The following is a 19,578-nucleotide window of genomic DNA, read 5'->3' on the forward strand; positions in this document are numbered from 1 at the left end:
GGACTCATTTGGAATCGTTCATTAGGAAGGAATGTAATGGGAATTGGTTGGCTGAGTTGTTAATGTCTTACTCATTAGCGTTGCGCTCGCTGAGGGCCAATATTGTCCTTATTAGAAGGCATTTGAAGAGTTCTTGGCAGCGCAATTTCGTACTATTGCCTTCCAGAGCTGCTCGGCTGCTGCTCCTTGAGCTACTTCACATAATAACCATCAAAATGTAACAAAACTTTCATAAATTGCGATACAAACAATGACTCTGGACTATTCTCACTATTTTTCAGTTGGGTTAAAAGTGTACTAAGAAGTACGAAGTTCACTTTGAATATTAATTTAAATTTTGTATTTTAATTTAAATAATGGTTTTCAAACCCGGAGACTTCTTGATGAATTTTGTTAGACATAGAATAGAATAGAAGTGTCAATGTTCATACTCGGAGCGTCAACGATGCTATCAGGGAGGCTGTTCCACATGTCGGTGACTCGAAGCGAGAAGAAATGTTGTCGCATGGATGTGTTGAAGGATTTCTACGTTGCCGTTAGGTAATTGAGAGTTGAAATCTTTGCACTTCGTTAGAATAACACGAATATTTCTTCACTGACTAATTGGCGTTTTATTAATTATGTTTATTAGCTACGAATAAAAATCATTCGTCGGTCGCTTGTACAAAACTGAGCTCACAAATTAGAACACAATTTTTCTCAGAAAATTGTACCAAATAAATACTAAATAAAATAATGTATTGGTTCATTTATGCCTCAGCATGTTCGTAGATCGCAATGTTTTACAAATTAATTAAATAATTTGCTGTGCATCTCATTGCATAACAAATTTAATTTTTAATTACATGACCCGCATCACTTAAAATGATTCATGAATATTACATGAATAAAATGTTTAAAGCGAGAATTATGCAATGAGCAATTAAACATTTAAATGCATAAACCGTTTCTTCTGTGCATACCATCGATTCCAGTGAACCGTTTCACACAAGATTTTTAATGAACAATAATGAACTTTGCCCCAGGCTCCTAGGAACTCTTAGCTCAAGTAAGGGCATGAGCAGTCCAGGTGGCGGGGCGCTATCGACGCTGCCTGTGGTGCGCAACACAAGATTATTAATGAACAATAATGAACTTTGCCCCAGGCTCCTAGGAACTCTTAGCTCAAGTAAGGGCATGAGCAGTCCAGGTGGCGGGGCGCTGTCGACGCTGCCTGTGGTGCGCAACACGCTGGGGTCGCGTGGCACGTCTTTCTCAGGCCGCGGTCTGGCGCTCGGCAAGTCGTGGCCGCGACACTGCAACTGGCGCACTGCAGCCATCGTGCTGGGCATCGCGTGCTGCGTTCTCGCCGCTCTACTCGCCTATTTCGCAAGTCAGTTATTTATATCATACACTGAATGATTCAGGCTTCATTAACAAGCCAGGAAACCATTGTGCTTTTGTCGAGATCATTAATTTTAAGTTCAGGAAGGTCGATACTTTCATTAAATTTCTTCTCTGCATGACTTGCCCACGATGCGGTGCCTGCGTTTGGCTATATGTATTCAGTTTTATACCGCTCAATCAACAAATATATTACAATTGTTTTTATTCAAGTTCAATCACATCATGCATTGTTACAGAATTTCTTAGTCGGCATGGATTATTATCTTGTTCAGCGTCGTGACGTATCTTTTCACCTGAAGCGGTTTTCATTCCATATTTTTTATTCCTTCTAAATAAATTCCAATTTTTCATTTCTAGTAAACTTGCAAGTTCCTGAATATTCTGCCTGGGAATATTCTACCCGTAAAAAGTTTCACAAATTACAGTTTTTTTTATTTTTTTCCATACTTGATATGAGCGTCCTTAAAGCACCGGAAGCAATACAAATTATTCATCATGGTTCACTTCCGTCGTTGTTTTTCGTTTAACGCATTGCAGGATATATTTATTTTACACAAGTGTCATTTTGAGTTTGAGCTGCAAATTTGGATAAATATTAATAATTAATGCAACAATTAGCTAAAATTATATCAGCTTGACATTTCCTGGACACTAGAATAACTATACTTAAATTTTACTACATTTTTACATCTTCAACAAAATTTTACCTACGTACACAGTATAATAAGTAAATCTTGATGAACGCGCTGTTAATTGACCAATTCCGTATTTGAATACATCGGATCGAATAACTATTTATTCTTAAGTATTGAAACATTTGAAAACTCATTACCAATTCAGTAATAAAAACTAATACTGAATTTCAATATTGCAATGGCACCCGAGCAGCCACAGGATTCAGTATTTGGATACTTCTGATAGAACATCTTGTTTTTATAATTCGTTATTGAACGAATTATAAAAACCCTCGGACCCTCGAAGTCGCTCAGCATTTATTTTTACGTCATCAAAAATTTATTATTTGGTATTAAACACTTGAGAGCTCATAACCAGTTCATGTTTAGATACAAATACTGTAAAACAGTTTCCCAGGGGCCATACTTTCAAAATTCGCTAAGTGAACGTAAGTACTTACGCTCTATTTTCGTATCTGTGATTGGTGCATTTTGCTTGAAATGATGGCAATGATTGGCTGATGAACTTACGATCTCTGAACTTTATTAGAAAGTATGGGCCCAGCACTGTAAGTGATCACTGTACATTCACTGCAGCCACAGCGTCGTTGGCGCGCACGGCCAAGAGCTGCCTTGTGGTGGAGGACGCCGCTCAGGTCATCGCTGCGCACGCTGACGCCGGCCAGTCTCTCTCCACGCTACCTCCGCCTAGATTAAAAGGTGTGCGACAAAACACTTTATAATTCGTAGAAAAATATCTGAAAATAACATATAAACTAATAAAATAGCTTGAAAGTTAAATATTAGTTGAAATGCTGCTGAGTACCAGCCAATGAATTAATGTAGTAATTTAATTATACGATTAACGTATCTTTATTAAGAGACTTGGCGGGTACTTAATTGACGTTGAAAAAAATCTATTTAATTTTTTTCATGAAGCAGAGATGGTTGGAAGGAGCGGAACAAAAACCTAAATTTTATTGGTTAGTTGTAGTCATTATACTCATTTAAAGATGATTGCTAAACAGTGTTATCTTCACATTTCATTCTGCCTTGCTTTAGTTGGCTTACGTTTCTTTCTTTGAATATTCAAATTACATCGTTGAAAAACTCTCCAGCACCACAGCAATGTTTGCTTGTTGCTCCTACGTGGACCCTTGCAGTTCCTCAGCGAGTGACTGTGACTGTCAGTTCTGACAGTCGTTCTTGAGTTAGGGAAGCTCTGACTCTCCGGAGCAGAACTGACAGTTCACAACTTGTGCTCTCGAGTGTCATTGCTTTCTGTACAGTCTCGTGCTGCCCAAACTTCTCACTCACTGTTTGAGCCGGAAGTATTTATGAAATAGTTTGAAAACACCTTCCGTCCTCAAGAGTATTAAATTGTTCTCATATGCCTTACAGGCTAACAGTTATTCGACGTAATGACCGTAGTAATCGATCTTCGCGTCCATTTATAATTTTTTATTCCCTAAAAGAAAAAGTAAAATCCTATGCTTTCATGCTGAGTATTGACAGATACTACAGTGTTTTTCTAGCCATCTTTGAAACAATTATATCAATTTAATCATGAATTTGTGAAGCAAATTTAGTCAGTGTGACTCCTGATATGCAATTTTTCATTAAATCGTGTTAGAAAAGCGCTTGATGTGATTTTTCTCTCGTTGTACAGAATTCACGATTATAAATCTATTCCCATGCCAATAGCGGATCGATTTTTTCTGCGACATTCAACTACTAATTTTATGAACATAATTTCGAATATTCCGGGTGCGAGTATATAAAATCCATGAACAGATGAAGGTAACAAATATTCTACATGCTAATAACTAATTTCAGGCAAAATTAAGTAGTTCCCAATAAATTTTATTGTTTATTGCTTCAAGTAACCTATTTTTTGAAGAACCAGATTCGTTGAGGTCCATTTGGGCCCAGCCTCCTGCTATACATGCAAGAGAGTCTGGCCTCGAAAACATGTTTCTTGTACATATTAATGCCTTAATTAGATTCCCTTCCGTTCGACCTGCTGCTGCTGCCGCCGAGGTGCCGTTTAATTCCTTAGACTTTACTACGGCAGAAAATTTGCATTAGATCTTAACTGGAGCACAACGGCCTTTATTAAGGCGGAGCAGGAGATGCTATACCCGGTGAACGCGATGCTCCCCGAACCTAAAACATTGAGAATATTTTTTCCAGCTAAATTATTTTAACCATGTTCAAAAATTGTTTTCAAATAACATTGAGCTCAGAAACAGTAAAATGTTGTTTTCTTGTCACATTTACATGAAATGCATTGGTGTCGTATATTTTCTAAATAAAATGAATTTAAACCAGTGTGGTCTCCATATTCATCATAACAAATTTGATTCCCATTTAATTTAAGTGACTAAAATTATATGCTTACAAAACCGGGTTAGTATTTTTTCAAAGGCTGCTCTCTGAAAAAATATCTCTTTTTTTTCTATTTAAATGATTAGCTGAATTATTTCAGCGTTTTCAGTCCATGGAAGATCTACCTCATTCTTTCATACTTTCTTAAAACAATTATTTGAACAATTTGTCAATTAGGCCGACTATTTTTTCTAAAAGAGAACATCAGGTGTCTCGTTAAATGAAGGCGAACTGGCCGACTCCGGTAACTGACTGCTGTCAATAGTTACGACTTCCTCCATTTCCAGTCGTCAATTAATCCTGATGCCCAGGCACGTGCACCAACCTGATTGATCGACTCAAAAATTTCTCGTCTAAATCTCGAGGATTAGGAAATGGAAAATTTGTCATGTAAACTAGAGATGACTATGGAGTTTAAAATTTTATTCAACGACTGGGAAAACTAACGCAATCTATTGACTCTTACTTTCAAGAACAAGATTTGTAACACTAAGAATCTTTATTTACTGCTTCTTTGCAAATTAAAAGTAGTTAATACTTTCCTACAAAGTGAAATTTTTCTATTTAAAATGCGTCTTCATAAAATGTTTTTATTCTGCGTATCACCGCTATAAATATTTGAAAGATATGCGACAACTTTCGTGACTAATTAGTGAAACAGAGAATATAGGTAACATCTACATTATAATAGTATTCCGTTGCTACTTGTAAAGCATACATTTATTTGCCATACTAATGCCAATTCATTCCATATAACATTTCGATAAGCATCACATTATTTCAACCTTAATGCCACTTTACTTCTATTTTGGTCAAACTATTCAAAACCATGATGTTTTCTCGTTAGCCCTAATTTTGTTTCGATAATTCAATGTTCAAAGTTTATGCAGTAGCACTCATGGTCGGCCAGAGGGCAAAAGCAGCTTATGAAAGGAATTCTATAAAGAAGTTGTACATCTTCAGAATGTATTTCCCGAACGTTTTCAATCACAAAAAACGCGCACTGTCACTAAATTTAAGATGCATGAACGTAACAATGTGACATGCCGTCTTCACCTGCACTGCGTCATTCATCAGAAACCAAATAAAAAAATCCACAGACAAAAACTCATTTTTTCCGACGTGTGCCGCGGCCGGACTTCCCGGGCAAGGGGCCGGTAGAGTGCGGCGTGATTTAGGAGCGTCGTGCAACAAGTGTTACGATTCTCCTGCTGTAGTTGCAGAACACTCCCTCAGTGCAAATAACGCTGAAACAACGTCGATTATGAGTTGTAGTCATTAAAACAACGTTTAATCGACGTTATTTTAACGTTAAATGTAAAATGTTACTGCTGCTTATTAATACCCCTGCTTTTAAGGCTGTGATGCATTACAATACAGCAAACTCAGATCTTATCAAAACTGCTGCTACATATTGCTGTTATCACCACGGTTTTGTTGCAGTCGCTGCACAGTTATTTCAGCTTGCCTTACTGCAAAATCTTACTCCACCTATTGGTGTTTGCAACGATCAAGTTTGAATTAATGATACCAATGACTTGACTCCTATCTGCACCTGCCTAAGTGCATGTCCCTGCTGCTTATTCTGAAAAAAAAAAACACTACCACATCTACGACGCTGTTCGTAGTACGTGTTCATCTGAAGACGACCAATTTTAAATTAATCCCTCCATCATTTTACCGAACTTAAAACATGTTTTCTGTAATTCCCACTGTAATAAATTTTAATTATATACGTGTGTACCTTAACTAATTTTTGTTCACTTATTCACAAACATGCATTGTAAAATTCAAATAAAAACTGGCATAAGCAATAAAAAATTTCAACGAAAATACACATTTCTCGCTCTTCCATTCCCTGCCATTGCAGCTTATTCCTACCAATTTAATTTATGAGCTACGTCTAGCTTAAGCCAATTGCTCCCCCTCACTGCAAATGCGCGTACGTTTTTTCCGCAAAACGCATCGAAAATCAATACCGTCGGATCATCGATTTGCTATGAACCCCATAACGTTGGGTTTGTGCCCGCCTACGAATGAGAATTATTTACAGTAACGTTCAGCCACTGCATCCCTGCAGCAACACTGCATTGAAGCTTTTCAATCATGACACTTGAATAATAAGGTGGTGTGTTAAGGCAATGTTTTTTATGCATGGGTGAGGTAAAAATTCTAAAGAAATTAAATCTAAATCCCTCGCTGCGGTACCATTGTCCAATGGGATTATGAGAAAAAAGTGAATATAAACGCTCCAATACTAGCCTACATGATAAAGAATATAAGGCTAAACTATAAACGAACAAAGNGCAGAGCAGAAGATGCCCGTCAAGTCTGTCCTCTTTAAAGTGCCGCAGCCTCGCTGGCAGCGAGCACCGCTCCGCGTTGTATTTTTTCCAGCCACAACGAGTTGCTGGCCATTTGGAATTCCAAATGAGATTTCATTAAGATCGGACCTGCGCTAAAAATACTCGGCAAGTTGGTATTAAAATTTTAGAACGCGTTGCTACAATCTTGCGGCTAAAACTTCTTGACGTTTCTGGGTAGAAGCCGTAAATGTTCCACGAGTTCTGTTATCACACCGTCACTACGCACCGGCACACTATTCCTCTTAACACATTTCTCAGTTAAATCCTTTACCCCCTCAACGCCTCCCTCTCTTTCAAACAATATTCCTCCTCTCAATTCTTTGCCTTTCTTCATATTCAATTTCTCTGTATCAACCACTTCCCTATTAAATTATTTTTCAATAAATCGTGTTATTCGGAAAATTCTTGAATTTTCTATGAATGAATTATGGCTGTAATTTTTTGTAAGCATAATCCAATCGGGGAAATATTTTATGCGAGTTTCTACGTTATTATATTAAGTCCATTTTGATGGTTCACTGTTTAAACTGCACTCTATTGCAAGAATACCAACGAAATGATCATTCCATTCAATTAATGATCAAAATAATTCGAATAGCAATTAGTCTGAAAATTACTCTCATTTGATGCATGATTATGCAATAGTATGATTATCTTTGATTTCTTTCCAAACAAACGATAACAAAATTTAATTAATTATTCAATTCCATGTTGCAAATTATTCGTTGTTAGGCACGTAATGCTCACGTGTGACTCACTGCATGTAAGCTCTTTGCCTGCACTCAAGCACTCGCAAGCGCTCATTAGAGTCATCAATAACATCCAATGGGCAGCCTGCCTTTAATTAAAACTTTTAATGCTTTCATAACTTACCCGAATTATTTGTTGGTCGAGAAATGAGCCTCTGCGCCACTTTGTATGAAATGCTTACGCTAAAATTTGGTTCCCGTACCCATCAAAGAACCTTTCTTAATTTAATTGGTCAGGCAATGCACACAATTTTCCTCTCGAAAATATCTTAATTATGGTCAATGATATTAAATTGAAGATAAACGCTCATATCATAGAGTTTATGTGCAAGCAACATTAATGTGGACTATTTGGAGATATGTATAATGTCGAACTATAAGAAAATTGATCACAAGTTATTCTTGGCTATTCGTCAAATATTTAAAAGTAATGAATAAATCTGAATTTTTAATGCGTAAATGAAAAAATTATCTGAATAAATTCTTCTAACCCTGCAGAAAAAGTTCATGTTGTGTTCAGACAACGGTCCTTAAAAAAATACTTATAAGAAAACGCCATTTGTATGGAGCTCTGAGAGCTGCATTAATTACGGTGATTTGCTGTGATTGCTTAGAGCGTTTCTCTCGCAAATTTACTATTGTATATCAGGGAACATCTATTGAGGCGCAGCTTGTGACCATCTTGAAAGTGCCTGTCCTCGGAGACAAAAGTGGCGGCCAATATAACTTTCGAGTACCAACCGCCACTATTCATTGGCCTTGTGTACAGGCCCTACAGACCACAGAGGAGGCCAGTAACCCTTCACACGAGGCCAGTAACATTGTAATTAGTCGTACTAGTAGCATTTAAAAATTTTCACTGCTGTCTCCGTGTACAAGCACCTGAAAGGTGGCTCAGCGAATCTAAATCCATCCGAGAGTTCATTTTAATTTAGCATCGACATTATTCTCAATTTTTATCCGAGTAAGTCCAGAACTAATATGAGCTATTTATTTATATACGTACGAACGAAAGTGGTTTCACAGCTAGCTACACATTTAACATTAACATGTAGAATGTAGATTATATCAATAACCTAGAATTCAAAAATTTAAAAATTTTACATCGCCAATGCCTAAGTTGGCCAGCGTGTGACAGAACCCACACACGGACTCTAATCGAAGGAAAGCCAAGCTTCCTCACTGTCCTAAGGATATCCTAATTAGCTCCTCTGATTACAAGCTTTAATGAGGTTACTCAGGTCTAGAGATCGTCGCCCATAGTCCCTTAAATCGGGAGGTTGGTGTTGCGCACTCGGTTCTTTATAATACCTCTAAATCTGTACTGCGGCAAAAATACTCTTAAGACTTAAGTTCTAAAGAAAAATAACTACGTTGAAGATTGATGGAGTTAACATATAAAAACATAATTTTTCAAGCTAGGCGTTCCATAATTAATTTTGACTAAAATCAACTGTGACGGTATTAAACGTGTTACTTAATCTGATTATTTCTTATTCCACCCTCGCACATATGATTGATAAATCAGAAGGACGGCTTGTACGTATAATCTTTCACTCTGAAGCCTATAAGATCAAAGCAACAAAAGCTGACACGAAAATACAGCATTTCAGGTTAAAAATGCAGTGTTTACTGACGAGTATAGCTTTTTTTGACATCACTCGCTTGCCTCCAGGAAATGATTTTCCTCTAAAAGAGTTCTGGAACCAAACAGCCTGGCATCCACTGCTTTTTCCACCATGATGCTTATGAGCTCCAAAGAACCTTTGATTTACGAGCCTCTTGCGATTCTGGCCGATCAAAAACAGGTGGAATTTATTAGAAGAGGCTCCAGATACAGTCAATCACGCCCACTTTTCTACGGCATCTGAGAGATTTCTGATGCTGCCTTTCCGTGCGACCGAAATTATTTCGTCGACGAAACTCCGTCCGGTAGACTCGTGGCAATACGTCTAAGTGACTTATTGGTAATTTAGTAGATATAAAGTATGTTCGATGTTGTAAATTAGTAGAAATTGATTTCCTTCGAATGACATTTGATAGCAACTATCAAACGTACGCGATCTCGATAATTATGAAATGTTATTTCATTAATTTTTTTAGAAAAAACTTCTCACATTCTGACAAAAATTCCGTCACTATATTCTTCAGTGATCGATGTTTCTGTTCGGACAGAGTATTTCCTGCAATAAAAGTAGATAGACTTTTTTCCTGAGACTAACTAACTAACATCCATCGCAACCTCTACATTTTTGTGTCAATAATGTAATATAGATGACTTTTTTCTTCAATATTGCACTATAGGTAAGCAGGAATAAAGTCCATTGCTCCACATTATCATATTAGGCACGCAAGATTGTTTTGCATAAAAAGAAACAGCATATGCCGTGTATTCTTCTTAATACACGGAAAGGATTAAGACACGGAAAGGAAATTTGCAGCCCTAAACAGCAAAGCGCAGTAGCACTCAACACCAAGTGCTGGTGGAGTAGGTCCGCTGTATGGGACGGTGAAAGCTCGGTGATGGATGGTGCAATTCAGTGGAGCAGCGAGCAGGCTTGCTTTCGCAGTAATCTCCTTGCTGATGGAGTCTGTGTAGAGCACAAATGAATACTAGATCACCGCCCAGTCCCGTACCTGTCACAGTGTCTTTTTGTGTTCCTGCCTAATAGGTAGTCTTCTTGTCATCTAATAGTCTTCGGGCCCCCATTCTTTTCACCTAAAAATGCTACTTTCTTTTCACCTGAAACTGCTAGCATGAATTTCGTCACTCGTAAAGTGAACGAGCAGATTGTATTAATACAATAATTTAATACTTTCACAGAATGTTTAAAGTTTCCGTATAATCTTTTGCCTCTTAAAATCTTGCCTGTATAGTTCGATTCTACAGAGTACAGGGAACGTAGCGACCAAGCGAAGAGAAGGATAGTGAGAGTGTTTGCTCGCTGTCCGCTCGGTGCAGGCTTCATTAATCCCAGGGACAGAATGACGCGCAGTCCTTGTAATGGTGGCACTGGCGCCAAAATTGCTCCTGAGAAATAACGAGGATGCATCTCCATGAAATATTGTCATGTTTATTCAGCAGTTACTGTGTCCTGCTCTCATCATGTCTCGGGTGCCACATGCACCACTGTAAAATTATATTTCGAGGCGCTCTGTTGCCGTGCTGAAATCAAATCATAAAAAATAGATTTACGCTGAGAAGATATCTTCTTATCTGCGGCTTTTGGTGTAAAAGGCAATATATTGAGCGCATGTAATATCATTCCACTTTTGCAGTTTTAAATCAATGCCATTTCTCCTGCAAAAATGTAAATTGTGCATCTAGTTCATGGTAGTTGCACAATTTTAGTCAGCCATGAATGAGTACAACTTATCCGTTCATCTCTAATAGTTTTTTCTTTTTAAATGTTTTGCCTGCTCCTGCGAACCATTTTTGCGAGGAGCGACTAGATCTTATTTTTGCGCTTGCCTATCGATCGCAATTAAATGTTTGCCTCAGCTTCTCAGACTAATTAACTTTCAGTCAGCATCAGAATGCTGTATTTTCACTTTCCTTGTGTTTTTTTTATTCGATAGTGGCATAAACTTTATATATTATGGATGTTTAATCCGATTCTCATTTTTTTACTGAATTTTTAGGGCTAGAAAATCATTTTAATTTTTTTTATTGCCATAATTCAAAAAATATCATCCTGCTTGCTTGACATGAAAACATACGTGACTGAATATAACTTTCGGCGTACCAGAGAGGCTGTAGGAGAACCGGCCAGAATTTAACATACAGGAACAACAGCGCAAGAGGGTCTTTGTAATATTCATGAACGCAATGAATACAAATTTTTAGTAAGACTCATAATATCAACTGAACTGGTTCTGAAGTACTGGCCTTGAATCAATCTCAGAAATTTGTCCGGTGATGCTGCATTTGCAAATAAATGTAGAAGAGCTACCGAAATTTGTGCACGGGCGCCACTGCTTCACTCCGATGTCTGTAGCGCCCAAGGCCGCTCATTGCTATGCTTGCCGAGGGCCAACGGGAAATTCCCACAATTCCCCTCTCACCGCAGACGCAGCCGTGGGAAGAAGTCTGGGTGTTCGGGTTCACTGCTCTACTTTTTGTGTGTCATCGCAGGGTGTCTGAAAGGACCCAGCTATTGGATGCCGGATAACTGCGTGACCAAACTGTTTATTGAATTGACTTCGTGTTCTTGGATATAAATAAGGCTTTTTGGGCTCCACGTTCACTTCTCACCATAAAATAACTAGACATCTAGAAACGTATCTAACAAAAATTTTTTACGGAAGCAGAAGTAGCTGTTTTTAGCGAAGAAGTTATTTAAGCTGATTATTGGCTTTTTCTCATTTTTCCTATCTTTTTCGCTAGAAATTATCCATCACTCGAATTTAAGAATAAATTGTGATTGTCGGGCGAAACGAAATAGTCTCAAAAAATCACTGCATGAACACTAATCTTGTGGCGCCAACTGATCTTATTCTTTTTATGTATATCGATCAAACATTGTTTTCTTTTACAACAAGGCTGCTTATTCTCGGACATTTCATTTATTAATTTTAGTTCAATATATAGAAGTATTAAGACCTTTGATGCTGCAAATCAAATGGTTTTTATTTAAGTTCTTACCGATTTCAAACTATCCTAATATTTCACTCAAATCAACTGTGACGTATCGTGTTCTTCAGCTGCTTCAACCTCCCCAACGACAGCCCCAGCACGGGCTCCGCCCGACCCTCAGGCAGGCTCTGCCCTGGCGTCCCCAGGCGGCGATGGTCGCAGTTCAGTGAAGATGAAGTCGTCGTCACTTTTGGTGAAGAACAAACGATACGAAGCTACGGTGCCGGGTAATGATTTCTGGAACGTGCAGCTCGAAGTGAAGCAACCAATGCTCATCAGGTGAGTTGGAATGAAGATAATATTATTACGCCCAGACAGGTATGTTATGCATGAATACATAACATAAATGACTATGTAGCGAGTATTCGTTTTGGCGTTCGCTAAATTCGGCTTCGAGCTGACTGAGGACGTGCGTTTTTGTTTCATGTCCCAAGCTGAATCTGACTGCTATTCATGGCGCCGTTAGCTTACTCGGTGAAGAGACTGCTCGGCATGCGGTCAGCTGCAGCAGCCCTCGATCCATCCGTCTGTGAGGGAGTAGATTTACTCATCGTGCCGTCCCCAACGCCTCGCATGTCTTATAATGGATTCTGCGCCGACCGAAATAGGCGTCCTGCTGCCACCTATCGAGCAGTGCGCATCTACGGTGTGTTCGTGATCACTGGCAATAGGCCGTTGCTACGGCGGAAATCATTTGCGCTGAACTTTACGTCTGCGAATGCTGCTGCAGAGCCTCGACCCGTAGGCCTCAAAACCTGCTTGGCTTTCGTGTTGATCGTCACTGCGTGCAGCCGTGTCGCCGGTTATCGTTTGGCTGCCTCAACATCCGTTCAGTGAATAACAAGGATAACCAGTTTCTTCACATCTGTCGCTCGCGCACGCACACTAGACGCCTTCCTGACCGAGACCTGGCACGACGCAGATTTGGGTTTCATCGCGCGTCTTCGCGCGATGAAACCCTCGCGGCTCCGGAAGCAACCCGACACCTGGGAAAAGAATTACGGTGGAGTAGCTACCGTCGCCAGCAGAGGTGTGCACCTTACCATTTTTGACATCGGAGCCCGACCCACCACCTTTGAGCAGCTATGTGCAAGGGTCACCTGCGCCACGTTCACGAGCGTTGCAATCACCGTCTATCGTCCAGCTGGATCGATTGATGTGGCGCTCAATTTTTCGTCGAATTGAGCCATGTCTTCAACAGACTTGTGACTTTCTCCTATCATATCCTCATCACCGACGATTTAAACGTTCGACTGAATCGCATCGACAACCCATCGGTGCGTCAGCTGAGCAACCTGTTGACCTATGACATGACCTTGCCGACGCACGACATGGGCAACATTGGCGCCGTGCCCGTTAAGCTGCATGCTCCAAGAATAATTCACTTGCGATGTCATCGCTGAAGTGCGCGCGCTGCCTAAAAAGCAGTGTGCCACCGACCCGCTGCCAACGCCGCTACTTAAGGGGAATGTCCTAATCCTAGCACCTTCTCTTTTCGAACTTTTCAACCACTGCCTCACTGACGGTGTTGTTCCAGAGAACTTCAAATTACTTACATTACACTTCTATTGAAAAAAAAAAACTTTGACACTTCTGATCCCAAATCATATAGACCCATTTATAAAGTTTCGATTTTGTCGAAACTTCTGGAACGCGTCATGGTCCGACAGCTGAATAACCATCTTCAGCAGGCCGGTATCATGCCTTGCCTCCAGTCTGCCTCATTTTTCCAGCATCATAATTCGGCCAACCCTGTTAAATCTTGGATTGTTCTTCAGGATCTACCCAACCTCAGCTCGCAATTCCGGTGATCGCAACAAGTTAAACTCTTTTGCTTAATCCTACTCAAAAGGATCACAAGATAATAGTCAGTCTTCAAGGAAATACAACTGATTTATAGTTATTATTTTCTTTATTCACTCATTTCTTCAAGTTCCATATAAGTTGATAGCCGAATTAACTATCGTCGCTTTCAATGTTAAATTTTGTCGTCTTGAAAATCTATTTTGATTCAAAATGTGAGCTACTGGCGGTAAACTAGCTACGAAAACGCATTGCACTCGGTATTTATAGCTCACAAATGAATATTGCAATACCAATATACCTGACAAAAATTAGACTACAAACTCCAAAATTGTAAACAAATGAAATCTTCGCGTGGACAGCGAGTTTGTCATGCCTGCGTCTTCGGTTCGCAGCATCGGCATTCTTCTTGACTCAGAACTTTCTACGAACCATCACCTCTTGTTTGCGCTCTGCGACTAATACGGAGCGTCAGCAGCTGTCTTTCAAGGCCCACGTGGTGTCGCTCGTTCTGACCAGACTGGACTATGGTAATGCCGCACTCTAAGGACTTCCGACCACGGTACTTACTAAACTGCAATCCGTGATTAACACTGCTACGCAACTTGTGTGCAATGAGCGAAAATTTGACTGCGTGACGTCAACATTGCGCGATCTTTACGGCTGCGCTTGCATCAGCGCACGCAGTTCGAGGTCGCTGTTCTGACGTTCCCATGCCTTCATGGCCTGGCGCCTCCTTATCTCACGCGAGTCGGATCTGCCTCCTGATGACGACTGCGTTCGTCATCAACAACAGACCACGTAGTTTCATCTACACGTCTATTCACCGTCGGCGACAGAGGGTTCCCGGTCGCCGCCGTTAGAACCTGGAACAGTCTGCCGGCTTTCGCAACATCGGTTCCTTCGCTGCAGGGGTTTCGTCGACGCCTACAGACGGAATTATTTCGTAAAGGGTCACCTGCGCCACACATTAGCTGCAACAATCAAATGCACAGCCGTTTTAATCCATTCTCATCCTTTCTCGTGTCTATTTATTGTTCGCTTGCTATTAAACTTAGTTTTACGTGCCCTCGAAGTTTATTTGAATCAGCCCTAACGATAACTGCTTCGTAAAATAATAATAATGAAATCGCTTCTTATAGTGGCTTCTTTTGTTCCTCATAGATTGTTTGGTATCCTTTATGTAAGGAATCTCTCCCCTTAATCGTTCAATTGTATTCGAACTTGCACTCAGCACGTTGCTTTTTATTCGCAGTTGCAGTTACTTGGGTCGACTAATATATCGTCAAAATATGTCTTCTCTCCTGTAAGTTGGTTGTAAAAAATCCAACCATTAATGAAACAATACTTTAATAGTAATCACAACCTGCCCTCTCTTAGAATATGATGCAATCAAAATTAAAATTAATACGTGCCGTGCATTTCATTATACCTCAGAATAACACTGACGGTGCGGAGATCATCAACATTGGCCGTGTATGGCCGCCGCAACGTGGCTCCCTCCATCACACAATACGACTTCGTGCAGTTCATCAAAGGAGGAAGATCTAGCCGAGCAAGAAGAGATACTCTCAACGGGGTGAATTTTGAGGCTAATAATTGTAAATCTTGTGTTTAATGAGGTGCCGTATCCGCATCCAATCGAGCAAAATGTTTTTTTTTTTCATTGAGCCTGCAAATCGAAGGGGAATTTATGATACGAATGGCTCTCGAGCCGAATTTCAGTCAGCGTTTTCGTATAGCAGCATCACTGCTGCTATGACATGAAATCATCATTTCTAATGTTCGTAAATTTTTACTTGCAGAATTTCCTGCCGTGGGATTTGTCCTACTATAACCTTGGCCGTCCAGCGTCTGAGGCTCAGAAAAGGATACCAAAAGGTCCACTCGAAGAATTGGATCCGTTTTTACTGCCAGAAGAATATTGGGAGGAAGAAGAAGATGACGTAGATGGAGACTCAGCAGAGGTGTTTTACGCCGACTATGACGACCAGTTAGCGCCAGAAACTTACACCAAACATAATATATTCAGCAGCGGGGAAGTGTTTGGTCCTGATAGTGAGTTAGAGAGCCGGCAGAGACGATATGTGGACCTGCTTGTGGTTAACACCACACTCTTGCACCGCATGAACACCGGCCTGTGGTACCTTGCAGTTTTTAACGACGCCTATGCACCGACGCAGGCGAGTCTCACCTTAGCTACATTCTTTTTATAAACCGAATCTTAAGCGAATGGAACCATGCGATTTATTCCTACTCGATATCAATTTTTATGTTTCTTGGAATTTTCTAAGCAGATATTATTTTTTAAATATTCTTAACCAATATTATTTATGAATTAAAACAAAACCTATACATGCATACCAACAAAATCATATTTCTTAGTGGGATTTATGATCCATACGGAATATATTTACTATTTTTTTGTTCTGACGTAACATTTGATCACAATAAAGGTGTCGCTACTGCTTGAGGAAGACGGGGAGCTGCAGTCCGAGTGTCCGGGCGACTGCTCGGGCCACGGCTCGTGTGTGCTCGGCCGCTGCGAGTGCGTCCAGGGCTGGACCGGCCACGACTGCTCCACCAGTCAGTATTCTTTTTAACTTAATAATTGTCTCTGAGTTTAACGTGTTCATAGTGTGGTATGTAAATCCTCGACAATAACGACCTCGGTGTAATGCGGTGAATTAAGTTTATCGTTAGATTTATTACGGCCTTCACAACACTGTTAGCTTAACTCTTCAAAAATGCGACTTGTTACTGCATTAACACTGCTACGCGCTTGTTGGCGCAAACGTGAGCCTGGTGTTACAGAGCGTCCTCAACTCTTTTAATTTCACTTATGTTCTGTATTTAATTAACACACCACACGTCTCTTGCTGCAGGCGTGTGCCCAGTACTATGCAGCAGTCACGGAGGTGAGTGTGTCTGCCAGCCTGGCTGGAAGGGGGAACACTGCCAGCACGGTGAGTGTGTCTGCCAGCCTGGCTGGAAGGGGGAACACTGCCAGCAAAGTATGTACATATGACAATCGTTGTCAGTATGGCATGTGAAAATGAACATTGGGCATGTGAATCAGCTCTCCTGGCTTGAAGGAATAACTATGAATTCATCTGTCACAGTTGGTAGCAACGTCAAGATTATTTCTGCATCATTTCGACTTCAGACTCATTGACAGATGAAATAATTAATATTAATTATTGATATTGAATATTGAAATGAAATAATAAAAACGCTGGATTCAAACTATAAAATTGAATGAGTTTAATCCATGAAAAATTAATTCGCATTCGATATTCGAGAGAAACATTTTTCACCGCACGACATTTATTTGATTTATTTGTTACTATTTAGTTCGACATTTACCAGAATTGTTAAAGTTGCAAGATAAAAAGTGGACGAGCTTTTTCATGAAGCAATCATTTTTCACATTTTTGAGGGTGCAATGCAATTATCCTGACATGATCATTAATCGATATTTTATTGGCTTTAATTTTTCGTTGATCAGTAGATGTTTGGCTTGTAGTCTGGCTGACTCCTGCTTGTTATTTCTTACCTATGTTACTGATTCCTGTCGTTGTCGGCACACATACACTATACATATTGTCGTACACATTAGCTGCAACATTATTCTTCACTATCAGGAGTCGTTACGTCAGGCTTCATTCACGTTGATTGCACGCAAATTATCTTGTAGTTGCGTGTGTTCCTCAATATGTACCACCAAAGCCACCATGTTGCCGGCGCTCCGAAATCGATTTCGTCGTGAAAGCGACTGATCATTATTGCAATCCATCACTGAACACAGTGACGTGCTGCATCATCTCCCTATCATCTTCAAACTCTGAAAAGATTTCCACGCTAGTTTGACAGCATATAATTTTCTCTCTCTCTCTCTCTCTCTCATCCCATCTGTTGTATTTTTTCAACTGTCTCCCGATCTTTAACTAACTAGATTGAGTGACTGGAATTACATTTTAAGTCAAACGTTTTCCAAATTACTCTATTGACTTAATCCGGCGTAAACTATTTCTCCATTCTCGAAACCATATATATTTGAAAACCATATATTTGAAAACCATATATTTGAAAACCATATATTTGAAAACCATATACAAACCAAGAAATTTACTATGAATTTGCAGTGGCTAAGATTAGACATTCAGCGACAATTTCAAAAATTTCAAACTCACGCACAAGCTGGAGTATTTTTTTACCAGTATTGATAAAAATCCTTGTGATTGAATCTTATTTTAATAACTCTCGTATCAAGACTACAGGAAGGTGCTTGGAATGCTAGAATTTCTAATTTTTTCAGTTGACTGCGAAGACCCGACGTGCGGTGGTCACGGAGGCTGCGTGGAGGGCCGCTGCTTGTGCCAAGCAGGCTGGACGGGCCTTAATTGTTCTCAGGTCGACCACAAAGTTTTCACGTGTCTGCCGGACTGTTCAAGCCACGGACATTACGACCTCCACGCCTCCAAATGTGTCTGCGATTCCTTCTGGACCGGCGACAACTGCAACCAACGTAAGTTGAGTGAAATTTTATTTGCTAAATGTTGATAAATTCAAAACAGATATGATCCACAGGTGTTACAAAGTTTTGGATAATTGAACGCATGAATAATGACTCGATTGGTTAATTTTCACTGTTCCCTTTACCACGTTTTTCTGGTTTTGAACTGATGATGGAGCTGGTCTCCGAAACGTTTTCCTTTTTAAGAAATGGTGAATTTTCTGGCTATTGTCTATGCTTTTAAATTTTTGATAAACTTGCGATTTAAGCAGTCAAGTGATTTTAATGACTCGATTGTTATTAGGACATTTTTCGGTGTGTAACTATAGACGATTCTTCATTTACGTGGACGTAAACTGTAATAAATGATTGAATAAAAAGTTTCATAACTTAATTTCACGATTGATAGCGGCTCTGTGCTGAGAATTTACACATTGTTGTCTCCTCTACTCGGTGAATTATATTTTTCATTTATTTAGTAATATTCAACTTCCTCTTGAATGTCGGGATCAATTCTCATTTCGAAAAATCAATCGCCTTTTACAATTTCTTCGGCCGAACACTCGTCTATATCGGTCGCGGCTCGTTTATTTAGGAAAATTAAAAGTCATTCAATGGTTGTCTCTGGTCATTAACAGAGCTATCAGTTCAATAACCAGTTAGCAAATGTCACGGTGTCACCCTTCAATGGTACTCCTGGAGTCCATGTGATCAAATTGCGCTAATAAAATCAAGCCTTTGAAGAGGACATCAAAGGCGCTTCGCCCCCAGCGTTATCTCTAGCGCAGCCAACACCCAGTCCGACACTTGATGAAATTTTTATGCAAAGTATCTGGCGCTGGAACAAAAACCTGTGAATTCCATCAGTTCTCGACACTTCACTTGGCAGCCAACGTAGTTTCGATATATTGATTTCTAATGAACAATTACTCTTGATTTGCGATGGGACATGAAATTACTGAGTGCACACTACGCTGCAAGAGCTCGATATCGAAACGCATCACCATGAAGCAGTAGAGAATAAAGATTATTGTCTGTAATTATTTTTGTCGAATCTATT

At 39.8% G+C, this 19,578-nt stretch overlaps 1 protein-coding gene across 1 annotated transcript in view; it reads left to right on the forward strand.

Moving 5' to 3' along the window:
* The first annotated feature begins 1,166 nt into the window (after window positions 1-1,166).
* Window positions 1,167-19,578, forward strand: part of LOC108670921 (teneurin-a) — a 51,647-nt gene continuing 33,235 nt past the window's right edge. The window contains 8 exon segments of the mRNA XM_047884356.1: window positions 1,167-1,372; window positions 2,658-2,780; window positions 12,268-12,478; window positions 15,440-15,581; window positions 15,808-16,185; window positions 16,459-16,588; window positions 16,888-16,968; window positions 18,321-18,530. Of these exon segments, the coding sequence (XP_047740312.1) occupies window positions 1,177-1,372; window positions 2,658-2,780; window positions 12,268-12,478; window positions 15,440-15,581; window positions 15,808-16,185; window positions 16,459-16,588; window positions 16,888-16,968; window positions 18,321-18,530 (1,471 nt within the window). The 5' untranslated portion in view covers window positions 1,167-1,176.

Source organism: Hyalella azteca, unplaced genomic scaffold (assembly GCF_000764305.2).
Source record: "Hyalella azteca isolate HAZT.00-mixed unplaced genomic scaffold, Hazt_2.0.2 contig15271, whole genome shotgun sequence".
In the NCBI taxonomy this organism is placed as follows: Eukaryota; Metazoa; Arthropoda; class Malacostraca; order Amphipoda; family Hyalellidae; genus Hyalella; species Hyalella azteca.